The sequence below is a fragment of the Girardinichthys multiradiatus genome, chromosome 9 (assembly GCF_021462225.1).
Source record: "Girardinichthys multiradiatus isolate DD_20200921_A chromosome 9, DD_fGirMul_XY1, whole genome shotgun sequence".
Lineage (NCBI taxonomy): Eukaryota > Metazoa > Chordata > Actinopteri > Cyprinodontiformes > Goodeidae > Girardinichthys > Girardinichthys multiradiatus.
The window spans coordinates 38,756,118-38,776,292 of record NC_061802.1 but is presented as its reverse complement, the minus strand read 5'-3'; the positions used below and the strand labels follow the sequence as shown (position 1 = coordinate 38,776,292).

Below are 20,175 nucleotides of genomic sequence, written 5' to 3'. Positions count from 1 at the left end.
AACAATGGTCTCCTTGGTCGTCTCCCATTAAGTCCACTTTGCCTCAAACAACGTCGGATGGTGCGATCTGACACTGATGTTCCTTGAGCTTGATGTTCACCTTTAATCTCTTTAGAAGTTTTTCTGGGCTCTTTTGTTACTGTCCGTCTCTTTGTTTTGTCCTCAATTTTCCTCCTGCAGCCACGTCCAGGGAGGTTGGCTACAGTCCCATGGATCTTAAATTTCTGAATAATATGTGCAACTGTAGTCACAGGAACATGAAGCTGCTTGGAGATGGTCTTCTAACCTTTACCTTTAACATGCTTGTCTATAATTTTCTTTCTAATCTCCTGAGACAACTCTTTCCTTCGCTTCCTCTGGTCCATGTTGAGTGTGGTACACACCATGTCACCAAACAGCACAGTGGCTACCTGTAGTCCTATATATAGGCCCACTGAATGATTACAAGAATGTAGACACCTGTGATGCTAATTAATGGACACCTTGATTTAACATGTCCCTTTGGTCACATTATTTTCAGGGGTACCATCATTTTTGTCCAGGTCGGTTTCATGAGTTTATATTTTTAAATAATTCTGTTGAAACATGTTTGAAAAGCAACGTCTGACTTTTATTTGTTCATTTTCATAGAATTCTTATTCATTATTACCTTTGGTAGATTCAAGTTATTTCTGTGACCACTGTAGTTTTTTTTTTACCAACAATTTTGTCCACGTGTGTATTAGCAGTTATCAATGGTAAACAAATTCGCGAAAGACTTTCGCTGTTTGGTGGTATTTTGTTCTCCTGAACAATGTCCCAGTTTCTATGTGGACTCCAGGGATTTCTTTACTTTTCTACAAGCTCACTGCAATATGACATCTCTTTTCACTACAGACAATCGAAATGATTCTGATAATATCTTCTCAGTCTCACTTCAGAAAATCTCTTAAAGGCAGTGTCTCAAACTCTGGTGGATGGAAACATTAAAACAGCAATATGAAAACATCTGTACCACTTCCAAAATCCATCATGTCTTTGAGGGTGTTTGTGGATTCCAACTCTAACGGAACTCCTTCCTTCAGAATCTATCCTGAAATCTGCCTAAAGTTGCTTGTGCCTCGTCACGTTTAGCAACGGCAGCTGGTCCACTCAGTTATTTTCCCATTTGTAATGTCGTTTACCAAAAAAAAAAAAAAAAAGGATTTAAAAAATGATATTTTGGAAAATCCTGCAGTATATATATATATATATTTGATTACCCAGCTGTGATTTCAATGTCCATGTATATTTGTTAGTAAAACTCCACTGGTTCGTATCTTTAATGCGGTGAAGATTAGTTTTGTGAAATCTATATTTGTTTTCAAACATTTGATGTGATTCACATCAAAGCGTTTTTTTCCACAAACCCGGTACACAATGTGCATGGACCACAGAGAAACCAATATTATCTTAATGTGGAGGGTCAATATATTCCTGAATTATCTTTCTAGGTGAATTGAAATGGATAGCACCAAAACAGCCAACTAAAGCTGAAAATCATGAATAAATGTATCTGTCCATTAAATCTTCAAACCGCTTATTTACCACATTTCTGAATGTCGCTATAGGCTGAAAGAAATCATCAGCACAACTGTTTGTAAGAGCAAAGTGAAGCTTTATGAAGTGGTGACAAAATTCATACAGCTTTTTCTCTCCACAACAAACTCAATGAGAAAAACGCAATGAGCCCTCAGAACCATCCTCCCTTCCCTGACCTGTCATTCCTCAATATTTTGACACTGTCCCTCTCCCTCAGTGTCTCCAGTGTAAGCACCATATGGCAGGAATCTCTTGGGAAAAATCTATCATATCCTTTCCTTCTGATGGATTGACAGTTTTAACACCACAAGGTAACCTATACCTCTAGGTGGCAGCATTGCACTGTCGACACATCAACTTGCTTTAAATAACCAGGACTGATCTCCCTTTTAAACATAAACCCATTTTTTATACATTTAAATTTCAGTGTGTTTCAACTATCTGGTGTTTTATGCTTGTCTGGTGATTGTTCAGGTGATTAATCAGGTTAAGATCCACATTTTAGCATGTTTAACTAATCCAGCGTGATATTAAATGTGTTCCTGTGATTCCTAAACTCAACTAGTCATTTCTAGCCATATTTTCTTGCGCAAACCATAGTCTGCAGCATTATTTCTGAAGATGCCCACGGCGTCCTGACCATGATGGCTGTGGCATTATTTGGCCTCCTTTCTTGCATTCTCCATTTTTTTTTTTCATGTGAGAATGACAAAAATGTTTGGTCAAATTTAGTCTGAAAGCCTTCCAATCCTATTAGACTGACAGATGATTAAGAGCTGGATTCCCATGGTGGAGGAAGAGTGGGAATAATTGCCGGAAGCAGAATCCATTTTTTTATCATATTATTTAAAAATAATATGATTATTTTAATAACTTATTCCAGCACCTTTCTAAATAATAAATGCGTTTTGAAATTGCTTTAAAAATGAGACACTGTCAAAGGCGTGAATAAAATCAAGTATTTTCAGAGCAAATGGATATTTCTCATTTGGGCTCATCACAAGAACAATGCCTTTGTGATCTGTGTTGCATAAATCTCTTTACAAGAAGGTGTGGAAGCTTCTGAAGTTAATTCCAGACACACAATAGGGGATTATAAATAATTTTTGTGTGGGTGAACATCATTTAGTGCATGTCTGCAACAGTTTAATAACCAAAAATGAGACACTGTATTACCTCTTCTAGTGTCCAGTAAATATCCAGGGCCCAAAAACCTTTAAATTCAGTAACAACCGCAGCTGAGTTTGATGTTTATCTACATATGGATGCTGATTACTCTTCTTTAACAAGTATCTCTGATAGTGTCATTCTAATGATTGTTAACTTTCATAGTGAGCAGGTTTGTTTTACTGGAAAATTACTTTTTAGAGAACAGCAAGTTGTACAGTTAATGTATGATATACTCAGCTGGAGAGGACCATTATACTTACAGTGCCTTACGAAATCATCCGCCCCCTTAAACCTTTCTACACTTTTTCAAGTTACAGCCACAAACCTTCATGTATACTGTCGAGATTTTATGTGATAGACCAATAAAAATAGTGCATAACTGTAAAGTGAAAGGAAAATATTACATGGCTTTCAAATTGTTTTGCAAATAAAAAAGTTGAGTATGCATTTACATACAATCAGAACCTTACAGAACCAGTAGTTACAGTTGAAGGTCTTTGTGGTCCTTACACCCTTATGTGTAAAGTCTTTACAAGCTTCACACATGTAGAGACTGATATTTTTGCATATTCTTCTTTTTAGAAGAGCGTAAACTGGTTCAGATCAGTTTATCTGTTTAGGGTTATTGTCCTGCTGGAAGCTGAACCTGTATTGCCCCAGTCTCAGCTCTTATGCATCCTCTAACAAGGTTACTTCCAGGATTGTCTTATAATAAGCTTCATTCATAGCTCCATGCACTATAACTAGCTTCCCTATCCCTCCTGAAAATAAAGCATTCCCACAGCATGATACTGCCACCACCAAGTTTAAACATGGGGCTGGTGGGTTCAGTAGGATTTGAGTTGTTGCTTTTCTGCCATAGTGTTTTGCACATAGGCCAGAAAATGTGGTTTCATTAATCAGATGAATACACATAATCAAGTGATCATTGTGTTCCCCACACGGCTTCCGGTAAACATTAAACAGGATTTTTTATTGCTTTCTTTCAACAACAGCTTCCTTTCTGCCTCTTTTCCTAGGTCAGATTTATAACACGCACAACAAATAGTAGTCCTTTCAACAGATTTTGTCACCTGAGGATCTTTGAGCTACTCCAGAGTTATGTGATGGAAATTCTTGCAGTAAGTGTTCCAAAGTGTATGACCTTTAGGTTACCTCACTCCTCAGAATATCTGTGTTAGAGGAGGAAGCTGTAAAAGCCATTATCAGAAGTTTAATGGTTAAGACCCATCTTTTAGGGTGATGTCAGGAAGGGCAGTTAGGTCTGTTCCTAGATAACCTTGTCACCTTTGAACTCAAGAAGGGTCTGGGGTCATAAAACACAGACTCTTTGAAGTTGAGATAACACTGTCATGTTCTGGTATAAATACTGTGTGTAAATGTTGATCGGGGCTCTGTTTCACTGACTAACCTCAGTGACAGGGTCTTCAAACGCTTAATGCCTTTGAATAAAACTTATAAAGACAAAGTCCGGATTTTCTCTTCTTGTGAGTCAACTTCTCTCACACTTTGATAAGAAAATTCCACAACAATTTTAGCGTCACGAACAGGATCTAACGTGCCAGAGGAGACCGCAGGATGGGACATGGACGCCTGGCCAGCCTGAGAGTTGTTCTCAGTCCACTTCCATTTTACGAAGGGGAGTTCTGGTGCCCGCCTGCGGCTTCTGGCCGATTGGATCCGAACTATTTGTCTTCAAATATATCTGGGTGAGAAGTTGCTCTGTATGATATAATGTATATTATTATTTTTATTACACATTAACCATCATCTCCTAACTAATTAATTAGGTTCCAGAGTTGCGAGAGGGAGGACATCAGCTGAGTGCCCGGTCACCCTGTAAAGGAATTACAGGGAGGTTCTCACTGGTAACAATAGGATAAAGCAGAACACAGGGTTTCGCGGGTGTTTAGCAATTTTCGACACCTCATAAAGGAGAAAAGCCAGTGGGCAGACGTGCCGCTGAACGGGTAAAAAAAAAAATGGTTCCGGAACCTTGAGGCATCAGGGGTGTCTCCTTCTTCATACTCTGATTTATAAAATAATGAAAAGAAAAAGTGGGGATGATTGTGTTAAATGTACTTTAATGTGGAAGATAACATTGGTTTTTCACAGCGTGGAAGTTAAATAAGTTAAAAAAAGAAGTTAAAACTTTCCTGAAGGAAGTTTCGTTTGTCTTAAATATTGCGATCAGTCGGAAAAGAAGGTAAAAGTGAAAAGGGACATTAGAGAGTCGAAAAGAAAGTTGTTTTAGAAAGGAGTATAGTTCATGTTATGAAAGGAAGTGACAGGCAGGTGGACAACTGACTGACTGACTGATAATATTTCTTTGTGCAAAATTTGAACCTATACTAAACTTTTCTTCTGCCTCTCTCACACACAAATACACACATATATGGGATTTGAGTTCAACATCTGCGTTTTTGAGTCTGGACTTTAGAAACCTGCCCTTCTCTACTCCATCAGAGACGCTTCTCCAGCACGGCCTGAAAGAGAGAGGATCTGCCTTCCTGCCTGTCTGCCTGCTTGCTGCAAATCACAGTGTGAGTTTCCACCAGAACAAAACTCAGAAGAAGTCTGGACCCACTGAGATGGACAACGATCCATGCTGTTTGCCAGAGCCAGAAGAGTGATACACTGGATTTATATTGAAAGCATCTTATTCGGGCAGAAGAGAAACAGGCCGGAGCAAAGTTTCTTCTTTCTCCCTCCTGGAGAAGTTAAAGTGGACAAAGAATGATTGAATGTCTCACCAACAGACCTGGGAAGGGCCTGGTTGTTTTTTGGACTGATAGAGAACTGTGTGCCATGACAGTCTGACTCTGGAGCGATTTAGAAACTGATGGGGGTAACGTACAAACACACACACATTTGCATAAATTCTTTCCTATTTTCTGCAATGAAGAACGCTTATTAACCGCTGCTCATGTGACACTTGCTTGATGTTGACAGATATAGTGGGTTAAAATATTATTTTAGGGTTAGAAAAGTATCTTTCAAAGGGTGATAACTTAACTCATTTGATACTTTCCAGTTAATTATTTTAGAGAAACAAGTTCTCTTTTGTTGTGGAATATTCAGGGTCAATTATTCTAGTTATTAAAAGTTATTAAAAGCAGAGGAAGTTACAACATCTCCAAAACTCAGCAGTAACCAAGTGTTTCTATGTCATTCTCAGGACAGATCTCATGAGGGAGCATTTTTTAAAACCCATTGCATGCGTAAAACCTGATGGGCTTCTCCTTCAGGCATTATTTTCTGTTGTCAGATTTTGTATCCCATAAATCTAATGGGTAGAGACCTCATTAAAACAGTCTTAGTTCTACTGCAGATGGTCTTCATACAGTTTCTGACACAGTACTTACAGTTTGGTGCAGTTTTTGTCAGCAAGTGTTAACTGACGCTTATGGAAAGTACAAATTCACTGTTTTTCACAGCAGCTGCTGGGAAGAGGTTATATTAGGTTTTTCTTCCCTCTTCTGATTCATACAGCATGTTGATTTACACTGAACCTTATATCAGGTCCTGACAAAAACTATGAAAGGCTTGGTTCTGCAGTTTCTTTTTTTCTCCCTTTGGAGAAGGAAAGAGAAACCTAATCACTTCTGTGTTGCATAGGAGTCTTAAAACACTTGTTGAATAAAAAAAGATATAACCAGCTAAAACTTTTAAAACTTTTGAGAGTAATTGGTTTTGTTAAACACATTTTCCTTGGTAAAACAAACCTTTAAAATGAGAATGGGAAAAATTGGGTTATTTTTGAAGGTAAGAAAGATTCTGATTGGACAGTGGTACCACACAAAAATTAAACTAATCTCATGTTTCCTAAAAGACTCTGCATGAAAAGGCCTTCAGAACCGTGGAGTTATTTTCCACCACAGTACCAAGTTTTTTAAGCATGCTTTTTCTTTATTTTAAAGCAGATCTGGGTTTTTTGTTTTGTTTTTGGCTTTTCAGCATAATGTTGTCTGAAGCTTCTTATGAACTGGGTTAGAAGCAAATATGATCCGAGGTAAATTAGGAGCTGTGAACTAATAATTTTAAATCTGATTATTGTCCAAGCAGAAATAATATATTTAGCCAATCCTTCAATCTCTGCAGAAAGTTAACACCATTGTTCATTGCAGTAGTACTCAACTTGTGGTTCCTGGACTCCTGAAGCCCGTGAGCCATAGATTTTGGGTCCATAAAATTATAATATTTAATTAAAGGTAGACCGATTACCTATTAAAACAGATCTAAGCCAATGATGAGTTCCAGTCATTTGGTGGCTTTGAAATGCAATAATACTCAAAATATCTACTCTGGGGAACACAGATTGGGGTTGAAGAGTTTAGTTTTGGAGCCAAGGTTAGGATTTTTATAACAGAATCAAGACAAGTAAAATCCTTTATTTTAGGAAAAGAAAAGAAATAAAGGCCCTCTTAACAGTAAGAGGATGGTCGGCTCAAACTCCAGTCTCCTTGTTTGATTTCTTAGGGTTTAAAGATTAAAAGAATACATATGAGTACAAAGGTACACAAGGTGATTTCAGATTACTAAGAGATAAAATATTGGAACATTTATCAGCATTTGGATTGTAAAAGAGGGGTTCTAGTAATAATTTTCTCCCCAACTCTCAAAATTCAAATAGACAAATTAAAGAAAATGAGGTTTGTTCTTTTTGAAACACTATGTGGGAAAAGGTCCAGTTTGGAGTCAAGTTTCTTAGCTTCATTTCTGGTTAAGTTTAACACTGCATAAAAATGTCAACACCGGCTTAAAATACTTCTTTGCAATTAACCTGAAATTCTGCAATACAGCTGCGATCAAATTGAGCCAAACAAAAAGAGAATTATAACAATAACTCTCAGGATTGTAGTTATTATTATAGAATTACAGTACAAAGAATTAGCAAAAGGTTTCAGCATCAGTAAATTTGGATTCATTTAAGAGAAAACTGTTGCTGTGCTTCTAAATACTTTGAGATATTTTTTGGACTATGTGCACTCATCTTAAAAAGGATCCTGAAAATTGTCATAACAAAATTGATCAATTATAGCATTAAAAGATATGGTTGAGAAAACATATTCTGAAAAGAGATTGTTAAAAATGTCTTTGAATTATTGAAGCTTCAAATTTGGCCATTTGTTTGTCTTTGATGTTTTGTTTGTTTTGATGGAATGAATGTTTGTTTATATGTTGCATGAAACAATAATCCATGTTTAGAATAATGTTTCTAAATCCCAGATTGATTAAACTTTGAGTTTTCAGGAGAGTTAAGAAGCAGCTTGTTTCTGAGGTAGATGTAGTTTAAGGTTCATTAAGATGGGTTGGAATGTAGAAACTGTGGTTCCGCCCATAGGCTGCCAATAAGAAGTTAGTTCTGCCTGACTCCGCCCACCTACCAGGTTGATTCACACCTTTGTTTCCATGGTAACGCTCAGCACCTCCCTTCCTGAGTTTTAACACTGTTTAAGAAACAATAGAATCAAAATGCTTGTAGTGATTGTTGCCTTAAAAACATGTGTTTTTTTGGATGTAGGATGACTTTTAGATTTATGTGTTTTATTACTAAAAGGTTAATGAAATAGTTTAAACTAGTTTGAAGAATTAGTTTTACATGCAGAATCATTGGTGATTTATTAGATTGAAAGTTTCCCTGATATCATTAAGCTACCTGACAGTTCAAGATATGCCAAAAGTAAGGAATATATTTTTGATAAAGAATCTGAGTCATGACTTCATACTTGGTGGGAATTATTTATTAGATTCGAATTTGTAGGGTTTATGCATCTGAATTACATTAGATGTTCATTAATCTAATACTCATCTTTGTACAAGACAAATCAGGATGATATGTGACTAATTTCTAAGTGAGACATTGATGACCTGAATAACTAAAGTTTGTGTTTTGTTGTTAATGGAACTGAGTTGCAGTTAAAAACATCTGGATTTTTTTTTATGTTGCTTTCGTTAAATTCATAGTGACACATATTTGTCAGAATTCATTTCTTTGGTTCTATGTAATATCATCTTGGTTACTAGAAGATTTTTGTACAAACTTTTTGCTGGATTGTCGCATGGGTTGGACCCTGCACCAGAAGAGGGGAATGTCAGAATAAAGTAACATGGGGTTCCAAAAGTTGTAGCACTCATGGGAAAAAGGGTAGCTCAGACCTCCAGTGAGGACTTAGTGACAATGCGAGAGAGACGTTGTACTTTGTTTATATAAATGGTGCATAGCTCCCTAAGACCACATTCTGAAAACCTCTCTGAAATTATGGTGTTGATTCTTTTGTGAAATTTTATATCTCCACAGATTAGACCATTTTTGAAATTCTTTTTGGGTTTTCTGAAACTATGAAATGTTGACCTGTAATCAGACCTTCCACAAACATCAGGTCACATTTTTGATATTCAGAATATTTAGCTGATGGTCACTGCTAGTATATCAGGCGAAGTCAGAACATTAATTCTCTTTGGTTTTGTTGGATGTTTTGATGAAGTTCATGTAGTTAAGCACTTAGGTTTGAGAATGGGACTGTGAATTGAACGTTAGCCAAGTGTTGTGAAGGCTCTGCCTATTGTTCTCACTTATATGAGATTGAGACAAAGGACACAGGCAAATCTCAGTCCTTTTGAAGTGCTGTGTGGCAGGTCTCCTAATTTGGACATGGGGATATTGCCAAGATAATTTTCTTCCACATCTTTGTGTGAAGATAGGATGTTGTTTTACTGTCAAAACCTGTCCACTGTGTTTTCTCAAGTTTCACAGATGGTGAAGGCTGCATTACCAGAAACAGCCACTTCCACCCTCCAGTCCTTTATTCCTGGTGACTGGATTCTGGTCAGAGAATTTAGGAGAAAACACAGGAAGTCCAGGGCTGGAATGGCCCATATCAGATCCTACTAGACACCCAGGAAAGCTGCAGGAAAGCTCCAGCTCCTCCAGCTTCATCTGGCGTCCAGGACACAAGTCATCTTCTAACTGGATCATCCACGGCTGAAAGGTGTGAGGACAGCGGACTACCACAAGACAAAGAACTGTAAGCTGATCACTGGCGAGTGATTGAAGAGGTGGTTGAAGAACACTGTTCTTACATGGGCACAATAATCCCTTGGGCAGTGCAACGTTATTTCAGAATCTACTTAAGGCCATCGCATTGCCTGAAAGTTAGAAATCATTAGGTCATTTGCCTCACTGCACACACACCACAGTGAGAGACACATAGGAAACATACAGGGAAGACCTCTACACATTGCACATAACCTTTCTCTGGATGATGGACTGGTGACGTCTGCAACAGAGAGACAGTCAAACATGCGCCATGATGCTTATTCTCCTTAATTTCTTAACATTTGGTGGCTACTAGGCTCCTTTGCCTGGACAACGAGGGTCAGCCAAATTCTTTTCTTCCACTTTGACAGCGAAACTGACTCTGAAGAGGAAATCTCGGATGCTTTTATCTAACTTTTATGTTTATTGCTTGATATTTATCATTAAGGTATTATTACAAATTTGAATGTGTTCTTTTCCATCGTTGTTTAGTTGGACTATGGAAGCCTAACTTCCAACAGGTTAGAGTTCCTGTTTCTAAATATATTTCTAGAGGAGCTTCCTACGACCGCCCACCTGTACCAGTGTGGTAACAGGGCAGCTTGAAGCGCAGAAGCCACTCAGGAGAGGCAGCAGGATTTTTAAGTTTTGTTTATAATTTCTTTTCTTTGGAAAAAACTGTTTGCTTTCTGTACCAGAAGAAAGGACATTCCACTTCAGGGACACGATGCAGTTAAATGGAAGATGTTCTGTTCTGATGCTAATGATTGGTATTGCAAGTATTTTTATTACTCCTGTGTTCATTTGGGAAAAGGCACAGCAAAGACAATGTATGGCTAATCTGAGGAATTGTGCTAATAATACTCATCAGCGGATTCGAAGAGAGATTCATCACTTTTCTGACTACCATGATCATACTGATAATGTCTGGTGGCAACGAATGCATCAAACTGTGAGGAAGATAAGAAATGATAGTTGCTATGTTTGTTGTTTGATTCCACATGCTATTAATGATCAACCATTTTTAGTAGCTGTTCCTATTGATACTGCTTATACCCTAGCTACTTTCTTTCCAGATAACCGGTTGGTGGAGGTCATTTTTCCTTGGGTGAGGAATTATACTGTAAGGGAAGGCAGAAATGTTAGTAGATTTTCTGGTGAGACTAATTTAACATGTGCGTCTACGGGAACTCTTTATAGAATTCGGGGTAATAGTAATCTGATTAAAGATCCAGATATTTGTATTGCTCAGGAGGAAAGCACACCTTATTTCATTGAGCTGACAGATGGTATGGATAGCAATGGATTTTATGTTGCTTAAGGTGCTTTAATGATGTGCTAACTCCAAATTTTTTGAGGAGTTACTACTGATGTTCAGCATTTTAGTGGTATACATAAGAGTTTTGGTGGTTTATTCTTTTGCGGTGTTGCTATCCTTGTTATTTCAGTTTTGTTTTCCTAGTGGTTTGCGTACCTTCGATCTTAGTGGGAGCCATGACTTTACGACGTTTGATATATACATTCTTTCCTTTTCTTTTTTCCTTTTGATTGTTTTTCTGGGTGATGGTTTGCTAGAATTCTTTTATATGATTGTCTTGTAATCACAAGGGGGGAGTGTGATGGAAATTCTTGCAGTAAGTGTTCCAAAGTGTATGACCTTTAGGTTACCTCACTCCTCAGAATATCTGTGTTAGAGGAGGAAGCTGTAAAAGGCATTATCAGAAGTTTAATGGTTAAGACCCATCTTTTAGGGTGATGTCAGGAAGGGCAGTTAGGTCTGTTCCTAGATAACCTTGTCACCTTTGAACTCAAGAAGGGTCTGGGCCATAAAACACAGACTCTGAAGTTCAGATAACACTGTTATGTTTGGTATAAATACTGTGTGTAAATGTTGATCGGGGCTCTGTTTCACTGACTAACTTCAGTGTCAGGGTCTTCAAACGCTTAATGCCTTTGAATAAAACTTATAAAGATAAAGTCCTGATTTTCTCTTCTTGTGAGTCAACTTCTACCCACTTTGATAAGAAAATTCCACAACAGTTACCATGGGCCTCTTTACTTCTTTGATTAATACTGTACTTCTTACTTTAGGTGGACAGCCATGTCTTGGTAGGTTTGCAGTTGAACCATGCTCTTTCCATTTTCCATTTATGGATTGAACAGAGCTCTGTGACATATTCAAAGTTTGTTTTATTACCTAATCCCGCTGTATTTTTCACAAATTTCTCTCTGACTTATCTGCTGCGTTTCTTGGTCTTCATGATCCTATTTGGTCACTTATGTTCTCTAACAAACCTCTGAGGCCTTCACAGAAGAGCTTGACTCATACTGAGATTAAATTACACATTTGAACCCTATTCACTAATTAGGTGTGGATCGGATTGGTATGACCGTAAATACATGCCGAACATTTCAGATTTTATTTGTAAAAAGCTTTCAAAACCTTGCATCACTTTACTCCTGGACTACTTTTTGTTGGTCTATCACATAAAATTTCAATAAAACACCTTCAAGTTTGAGGACAAAATAGACAGCGGTTTATAGGATATGAATATTTTTGCAAGGCACTGATCAGTTTACTAAAATTTCAATCTCCAGTTTATATCCTACTGCATCCCTAAAGATCTAAATGCCCAAAAACATCAGATATTGACTGAAATCACTATTCACTATCTGAAGGTTTCTATTTTCTAACAATGCACTTTTTGGAGTATTTTATATTAAAAGAATCATAACTTAAACTTTAAAAGCCCCATGTGTCTTAATGGTTAGTGTGAAAGTGAAAGGTTCTCATTTTTAAACCCAGTGAAAGTGAAAACTACACACTGATTGCTGCACAGAGTTTACTACCAGTTGCCTTAATTCTTTACAGCAGGGATCAAATAAAAGCTTATTTGTGTCAGAGGCAGAGTTTTTTTGTCACCCCCCTTGTGTTTAAAATCCATAATTATCCAAAACTTTCCTCCTCTCTCATACTCATCTTGTTTTGGGTTCTAGAAATCCCATCTCTGCTGTTGTTTTTCTTTGTTCTCACTTTGTCTTTGAGCCTCACTGTGAGCAGTCTCACCACCCTCTTGTGCCTCTTTCTTCTTCTCCTTCTGCCTTTCTCGAATGATCTCCACCAGCCTCTGAAACTTCTGATTTAGCTCATCCATCCCTCCCGCTGACACCTGGTTTTCCTTCTCTTCTTCGCTCTCCAGCGAACTCAGCGACTCCGCCCTGGAGTCGCGGCCCTCAAACTCATAAGTCTGCAGCGAGTCGTAGGGCGGCTGTGACAGATCAGAGGTGACCCGGTCCAGACGGATATTGAGGAGCTCTTCCATCCGGAGGGGTTGTGGGTTCAGGGCTTCAGAAGTAGAGGCTTTGTTGTTGCCATATAACCCCCCCGGCGAGGTCAGAGTCTGCAGGGTCGTGTCTTTCCCTTTCAGTGTTCCCATATTCAGCAGTTGCAACCCGTTGCCACTAGTCCCATTAATGCACACCCCCATCCTGCCTGGGTTCAGCGAGCCCACAATGCTGTATGTGTCTCCTTTAAGGTAGGCAGGGGAGTTTACGTTGCTGATCTGGCTGCTGGTTGAATAGTTTTGCTCAGAAATGGAAGGAATGGAGGAATCAGTATCAATGTCATCCATGGTGGTGCTGGTGGCTCCAGTGCTGATCTGAGTCTGGGATGATCCTGGTCGGCCCTCTTGCTGGTTTGATGAGAAGCTGGTATGACTGTGGCATGAGGACTCGTAGGTCAGATCTGCTGTGATATTTGCTGCTGGCGACTCTGTTTCTGTTGGCCTTAACTGTGAAAGAAAAGAAGAGGAAAAGGAAGCAAAGACATGCAGCGATGTATCTGTGGAAGCCAAAAAGAAACTAAAAATATGTATTAATGCATCTCAATAAAATAGAATATCTAACAGAAGTCAATTTATTTCAACAATTCAATGCAGAAAGTCAAATACACAGGAGGAAAAGATAACGCTGTTTGGCTGCAATAAGAGGAAGAATGCCTAAATGGGTAAATTTGAGGCTTTCAACCTTAGAATACTGTATCAGCTGTCAAGCATGGTGGTGGCAGCAGCATGGGGTGGGACTGTATTTCTGAATTACGCAAAGTGGGTGGAATAATGAGGAAGGACTACTACTTCTTTACCTTATCTCAATAAATTAGAATATTTCCATATATTAATTGATTTTAGAAATTTAGCGATTGAAATGTGGACAGTTATAGATTTCAAGTTTATTTGTGTTAATTTTGATTACACATGATAAAAAACACAAAATTTAGTTTTTTATGTTGTATTCAGATTTTCAGAAATATAACATATATAAAATAAAATAAAATAATTTAAAAGAATTATTAAAACAGCGACTACATCTTATGGCCTTCACAATCATGGGGAAGACTGCTGACTTGACAGTTGTTCAGCAGGAATTAACATGCCCTACAAGGAGGATAAGCCTAAAAAGGTCAAGGCTAAAGAAGCTGTCTGTTCAGAGTGCTGCATCAAAGTGTACAAATTGATATCAGGTGGAAGGAAAACATATGGTATAGAAATGTGCACAATCAACAGGGATAACTGCAGCCTTGAGAGCATCGTGAAGCATAGCTCATTGAGGAGTTTTTGGAAGATTCATAAAGCATGGACTGCAGCTGGAGTCAGAGCTTTAAGAACCACACAGAAGTATCCAGGACTGCAACTGAGATTTGAACCAGAGACAATATCAGAAGTGTCTCACCTTGGCTAAGGCGAAAAATAACCTGACTGCTGCTCAGTGGTCTAAGACCTCTTTTGGAAAATAGGGAATTTCATATTTCATTTGGAAATCAAGGTTCTAGAGCGTGGAGGAAGAGCAGAGAGACACAGAATCTGAGTTGCTTATGATTCTGTGTGACATGTCCACAGTCAGTGATGATTTGTGAATCTGGTGTTGGTGCACCAGCTGTTTTATCAACTCCACTTCATGCTTCCCTCTGCTCTCAAGCTTTATGGAGATGTGATTTCATCTTCCAGCAGGATCTGGCACCCGCCCACATTGCCAACAGCACCAACACCTGCTTTAATGACCATGGTAACACTGGGGTTGATATGCCAGCAATTTGTTCTGACCTGAACCCCATAAAAAATGTATGGGGTATTGTAAAGAGGAAGATGAGAGACACCGTTCCCAACAGTGCATCTTAATTCATTAAGGTGTACCTGTAGATAAAAACATGTAGAAATAAAGTGGGTAATTTGAGCCTTGGTCCTCCTATGCTCTAGGAAAATCAGAGCTCAACCTAACTGCATGTGGATTAATCCAGCTGCCATTTGTTGGACTCGCTTTTTGGTTTTTCATGCCTAGTATGTGATTTAACCTTTCCTCTATGCACCAACCTCATAATCTGGCATTTCTATTTGACGGAGACAGATGTGTTGAGACAACGTCGCCTATCGCATACATACTGAATCATGCACGCACATTTTTTAGAGCATTCAAGCTTGAGATGCGAAAGTTAAAATGAAAAATACGTAGCGACAGAATTTACCATAATATGAAACAGCTAATTTCACAGACTCTGCATTTCTTATTAACGGTATAATTTTTTTTATTATAGGCACACACACTACAGGCTATAGTATACCATGCACAAACTGCATTTTAACTAACTGAGTTGGTGCAAAATCTTATCAGGTTGTTTATTCTTTTTTTTTTTTTTTAAATCTAATTACATTTTATTTGGAATTTGCTGTAAATAGTTGAAGCTATGTGTGAGAATAAGAGATACTGGAAGACCTTGTGTTTTTTTTATATACTGCTGCCACAAGCCTGTATTCTCCATTCATCTGTCTGTGATTTCACAGCTGAGGCCACGTAATAAAACCTACTTTATTTTCTTACTTTCTCCAATGAGTCTTAGTTTAATGGCTAGTGAAGTGCTTCTGCCCCGGCTGTTGTTTTTATTGCCATATCAAGCAATAAACAATGCTCCTATATGCAAATGATTTATTATGGTGCTGCCGACATCCAAATATGACTAAAAATGGGCACGGAAATAATTCTTCAGCATTAACGTAATGCTTCACAATGGCTGAGGTTCATAAATTTCAATCCCAAGTAATCTTGATGTAGTTAAATACATTTATTGGTACTCCTGGTAAAGATGTTTAAAAAGCCTTAAAATAAAATAAAAAAAATAAACATTTTATTGCAGTAGCAGAATCTCACACTGGAAAGTTCCCATTTTATGACTGTTTCTAACAAAATCCTCTCTGGCATATTTATTTGTACCCTACTTTGTCCAACCGTCTTTTGCCAAAAGAACAGTGATGATCCATTTTCATCTATTGGAAAGAGTCCGATTTTTATTTAAACTGTCCCCCTAAAAGAGTCCATGAAGCCATGCACTGTAGCAAGATTCCCAGGGCCTTTGGAGAAGAATCAGGCCCACAGCATCACAGATCCACTGACCTGGTGGGTTTGCTGTTGCTCAGTTTTAAACTATGTTCACACTGTAGCTCTTAATCCTCAATTCAGACATCTTTGCATGACAAACTTATGATGAGCTCCATCAGGGTTTCATCCATTGCTTACACTAGATCTTGCCTCTTCCCGCCACTTTAGGAACAACAATGTTTGTTACACTTCAATGGCATAAAATTTGGATTAAATGCTAAATGACAGATAAGACATAGGTCTCTTTGAAAAACAACAGATACGTGTCTACTAAAAGATTCTTGTGTTTAAACTGTCATCAGAAATTCAGATATGGGTCACATATTGGCCAAAATGTTGTTGTTGGGCCATTTTTCGCTAAGTTTCATCTTGTAAGGATTATGATTCTTGATTAATTAATATTTATCAAAAATTATAATTAAAAATCATAATTCAGAAAAAGAATTTCTTAATTAAAAACCATTGCTTACAAATAGAAATCAGAGATGCACTCTGGTGTTGTGATTATGGGCTCAGAAGCACTTAATGATTACAATCAGTTAATTATAATTAATAATTGATAATAATTAACCAAAACCACGCTAAATGTCACTGTTTAATCAGCTGCTTCACCAATCGTGGGGGAACTTTGACCTTATTTTGACAGATAAATCACACTCTTGCACAAAATAAACACAAATGCTTCTCTTTATATATGTGAAGATTTATTGAAACCATATAGCCCTGATATAATTACTACTGTGGTCCAAAAACCTTCACCTAACTAACAAGCACTATTCTACAAAAGAGTAAAATGATTACCTAACTAATAATAAAACGAAACATATGCGCATTGAGTGTCTATGAAGATCAAACCAGCAGTTTTATGGACAAAATGTGAAATTTGGGTTTACTTGGAAAGAGAAGCCGTCCTGGTGTGCTGATGTCTGAATTGCGGTATGAATTGCAGCTGATCAGCTGGTAGAACGCTGGGACCACGCCCCTTTAGTCATTAGCAGCTGATTGTCCCAAATCTCGAACAAAGAGTCATAAAACTCTTAGGCGGGAACTCAGTGGAAAAACTCCAGTAATAAAACTGGGACAAAGAAGTGGTCAGGCCATGAGGCTCAGACTGCAGTTTGCTTTGAATGGAAAACTTTTAAAAGTCCAACTTCTACCTCCTGGCTGATATGGGATCAGCCGGACAAAAACACAAACATGCACCTTGCTGATCGCATCCGCACTCCGACATTCAGTACATTTGCACAGCAATTCAAAACAGGTCAGCATACAACACTTCAATCAATATTGTATGTAACAGGTTAAAACCTTTGATTAACTACTGGTTATTCTAAATAACCTTAACTATGCCTCATCGTGCCCAGACCTCTAAATACACCTGTCCGATTTAACATAAAAAGAATGAAATTACTTTGACGTTGACTTCTTCTCTTCACCAGCTTGCCGATGGGTCGTAGGTCTGAAGAAAAACTTCTTATCCGTCCAAAATGGGAAAATATGATGAACCGTTGCAGTTGACTGAATCAACAAGGAGGAAAACTCATCTCCTTAGCAACAAACTTCTGTGGGTTTTCACCTATGCAGGAGTGTCGACGGGGTCTTCGATCGGTATATGAATCTTCTGACCTTCTTGTATCGGACAGAATTCCAGCTTTCAAGCTCTTCCGAGAATGGCCGTGTGGAGAAAAAGTTTGCCTGTGAGCTTTTGTCTCTCTAAATATGCACCTCCTTTGTGTCGTCCCGTGAGACACGTTGGAAATGGCAACGAAAGTTTGGTCTCCGCAGGTTTTATAATCCCAGGTGACATCAGAGCTGTGATGCCTGTTGAGCTGTGCATATCGAACTGCGCAGCCTAGTCGGTCTGTCCGACCAAAATTGGATGACCCCAACAATCTGACCAAATCACATGGATAAATTAAAGCTGTATTATTTAACAAACCCTACATGTTTGCATTTGTGATGGTTGGGAAGAAAAAGCTTTTCTTTGGCATGCCTCCCAGACACCCAGGTGGCATGTAGATGGCATATAACAGTTTTTATGGCGACTTTGCTTTGTGCGTTTTTACGAGCCTTACCATCCTCCTCACAGTGCATGTAGGAAAGATAAAAACAGATTTCTAATTAGAAGTTCATAGAAACACTAATCAACTTAAAAAGTCAAGTTTAAATAGAACAGAAATACCATTTCTCAAAGCGACTGCTAGGTGTAGCAATACTTCGGCCACCGGTAGTCTTGTCAAACTCATTTATTTAATGAAATGGGATTTTCTTCTCCACTTAATAAATGTACGTAAATTAACGGTTCTATTTTTAGATATTTTTAATTGTAGGATTATGCTGCTGCATTAAAAGAAAATGATTTATTTTAAGGATTTTTGCACATCTTTATTAGAGTCCAAATGACTGTGACCCACACTGTATCCCTGAAAAAAAGAATGTGTATTGATCTGATGGTAAAATGTTTATTTTTAAAAAGATAGTTTATGATTTCTTAGGAAAGGTTCTGTGAAAAGTTTAGGAGCAGTTCATATTTTTGCTGCATCAGATTAGCTATCTTGGTGTTTTGATTTAGTATAAATCCAGATTTGCTTGTCCTGGAGGATGAAGCTCGTCACAGTGGACTGTTGTTAAATATCTTAAAGTCAAAATAGTTTTTACAGATAATTCAAACGCGTTTGGCATGTTTGCATTGGTTTATTACAGAGAAGCTGATTTTTATTTGGAGGCAGTGCGTCACCAGTAATCATTATGAGTGAAAAACACACTGAGAAAAATATTTAAAAAAAACACATTAGTGGGTTTAACTGTACAGGATTTTATTGATTTTTACACATCCCTGATTATCTATAAGGCTGTTACCAGGATCAGAAACATTTGACATGTTTTGCTCTCAGTACATGTTTCCCGCAGGAGGATTATAGTTGGCACACCACCTCCGACCTTCCTGTCTTGTGTAAATAATAATGGTCGAAGTCTGCTTGGTCTGGTGCCTTCTCTGATTAGCCTTCGCGACCAATCTGGATTTAAATAACATAAAGAGGTGACTGTGGCTCAGTAGGAAGAGTAGTCGTCTTGCAATCAGAAGGTTGTGGGTTTGATTCCAGCTTCCTCCTGCCATATGTCGTGTGCCCCTGGGCAAGGCACTTAACCTCAAGTTGCCTACTGATCTGCATATCGGTGTATGAATGTGTGAGCGTTAGTGAGTGCGATTGGGTGAATGTGGCTCAAGTGTAAAGTGCTTTGTATGACTGGAAAAGCGCTATATAAGTTCAGTCCATTTACCATAAAGATGCCAAATGAGATAAATAAATAGGGAAGAAATTATCTGCTTATACCCTTTTGCCAGAACCTCACTTAAAAAATCCTGAATTAATATTCTAAATGTTTTACACTATAAAGCAAACTGAGTTTTATTGACTTATAACCTACATTCATTTTACTAAATTTTTTCTCTCTCAGTTTTAATAATGGTGGAGGTTGCTTAGACAATAAAAAAAAATACATAAACAGAAAGCTATGAGTAACAGTTTTGTTCTACAGTTTTCTGACCTTGGCCTGTTCCTCATTCCCTTTGGCGCCAGCTTCGTTCGCCTCACTGCTTTCATTTCTGTCTGAGATTGTGCTCTTCGCCAGCATATGCTCTGCTTCGAAACCACCGAGGCTCATCTTGGGAGAGCGCAGCAGAGGCTCAAAGGTGCTCTGGTTTGGGATGAGAAGGGGATTGCCAGCATGACCTCCTGTCACCCCCTGGGTCAGCTGACTTAGTTGAAGGCCCGCCTCCAGCGGCCCAACCGCATAATCTCTGAGAACAGGCAGCGTGTGGATGCCGTAGCAGAGGCGTCCATAGACTGGAGCGGAGCCCGGTCGTTGCTGAGGGCCCAGAATGGGGCGCGGATGACGGCTCCAGCTGCACGTCCTGGCTCTGGGCAGATTCTGCTGGGTGTACCATCTGTGCCAAGAGACCATAGTCATAAACTCAC

At 38.4% G+C, this 20,175-nt stretch overlaps 1 protein-coding gene across 3 annotated transcripts in view; it reads right to left on the bottom strand.

The window, feature by feature from the left end:
- Positions 1-11,320: 11,320 nt before the first annotated feature.
- LOC124874090 (cadherin-24-like) overlaps positions 11,321-20,175 on the bottom strand; it is a 48,271-nt gene continuing 39,416 nt past the window's right edge. For all 3 annotated transcript variants that reach the window (XM_047375293.1, XM_047375295.1, XM_047375294.1), the window contains 2 exons: positions 19,745-20,144; positions 11,321-13,560 (listed from right to left, as the gene is read on the bottom strand). In XM_047375293.1, coding sequence (XP_047231249.1) covers positions 12,763-13,560; positions 19,745-20,144 — 1,198 coding nt within the window. In that variant the 3' untranslated portion in view covers positions 11,321-12,762. The remainder of the gene's footprint in view (positions 13,561-19,744; positions 20,145-20,175) is intronic.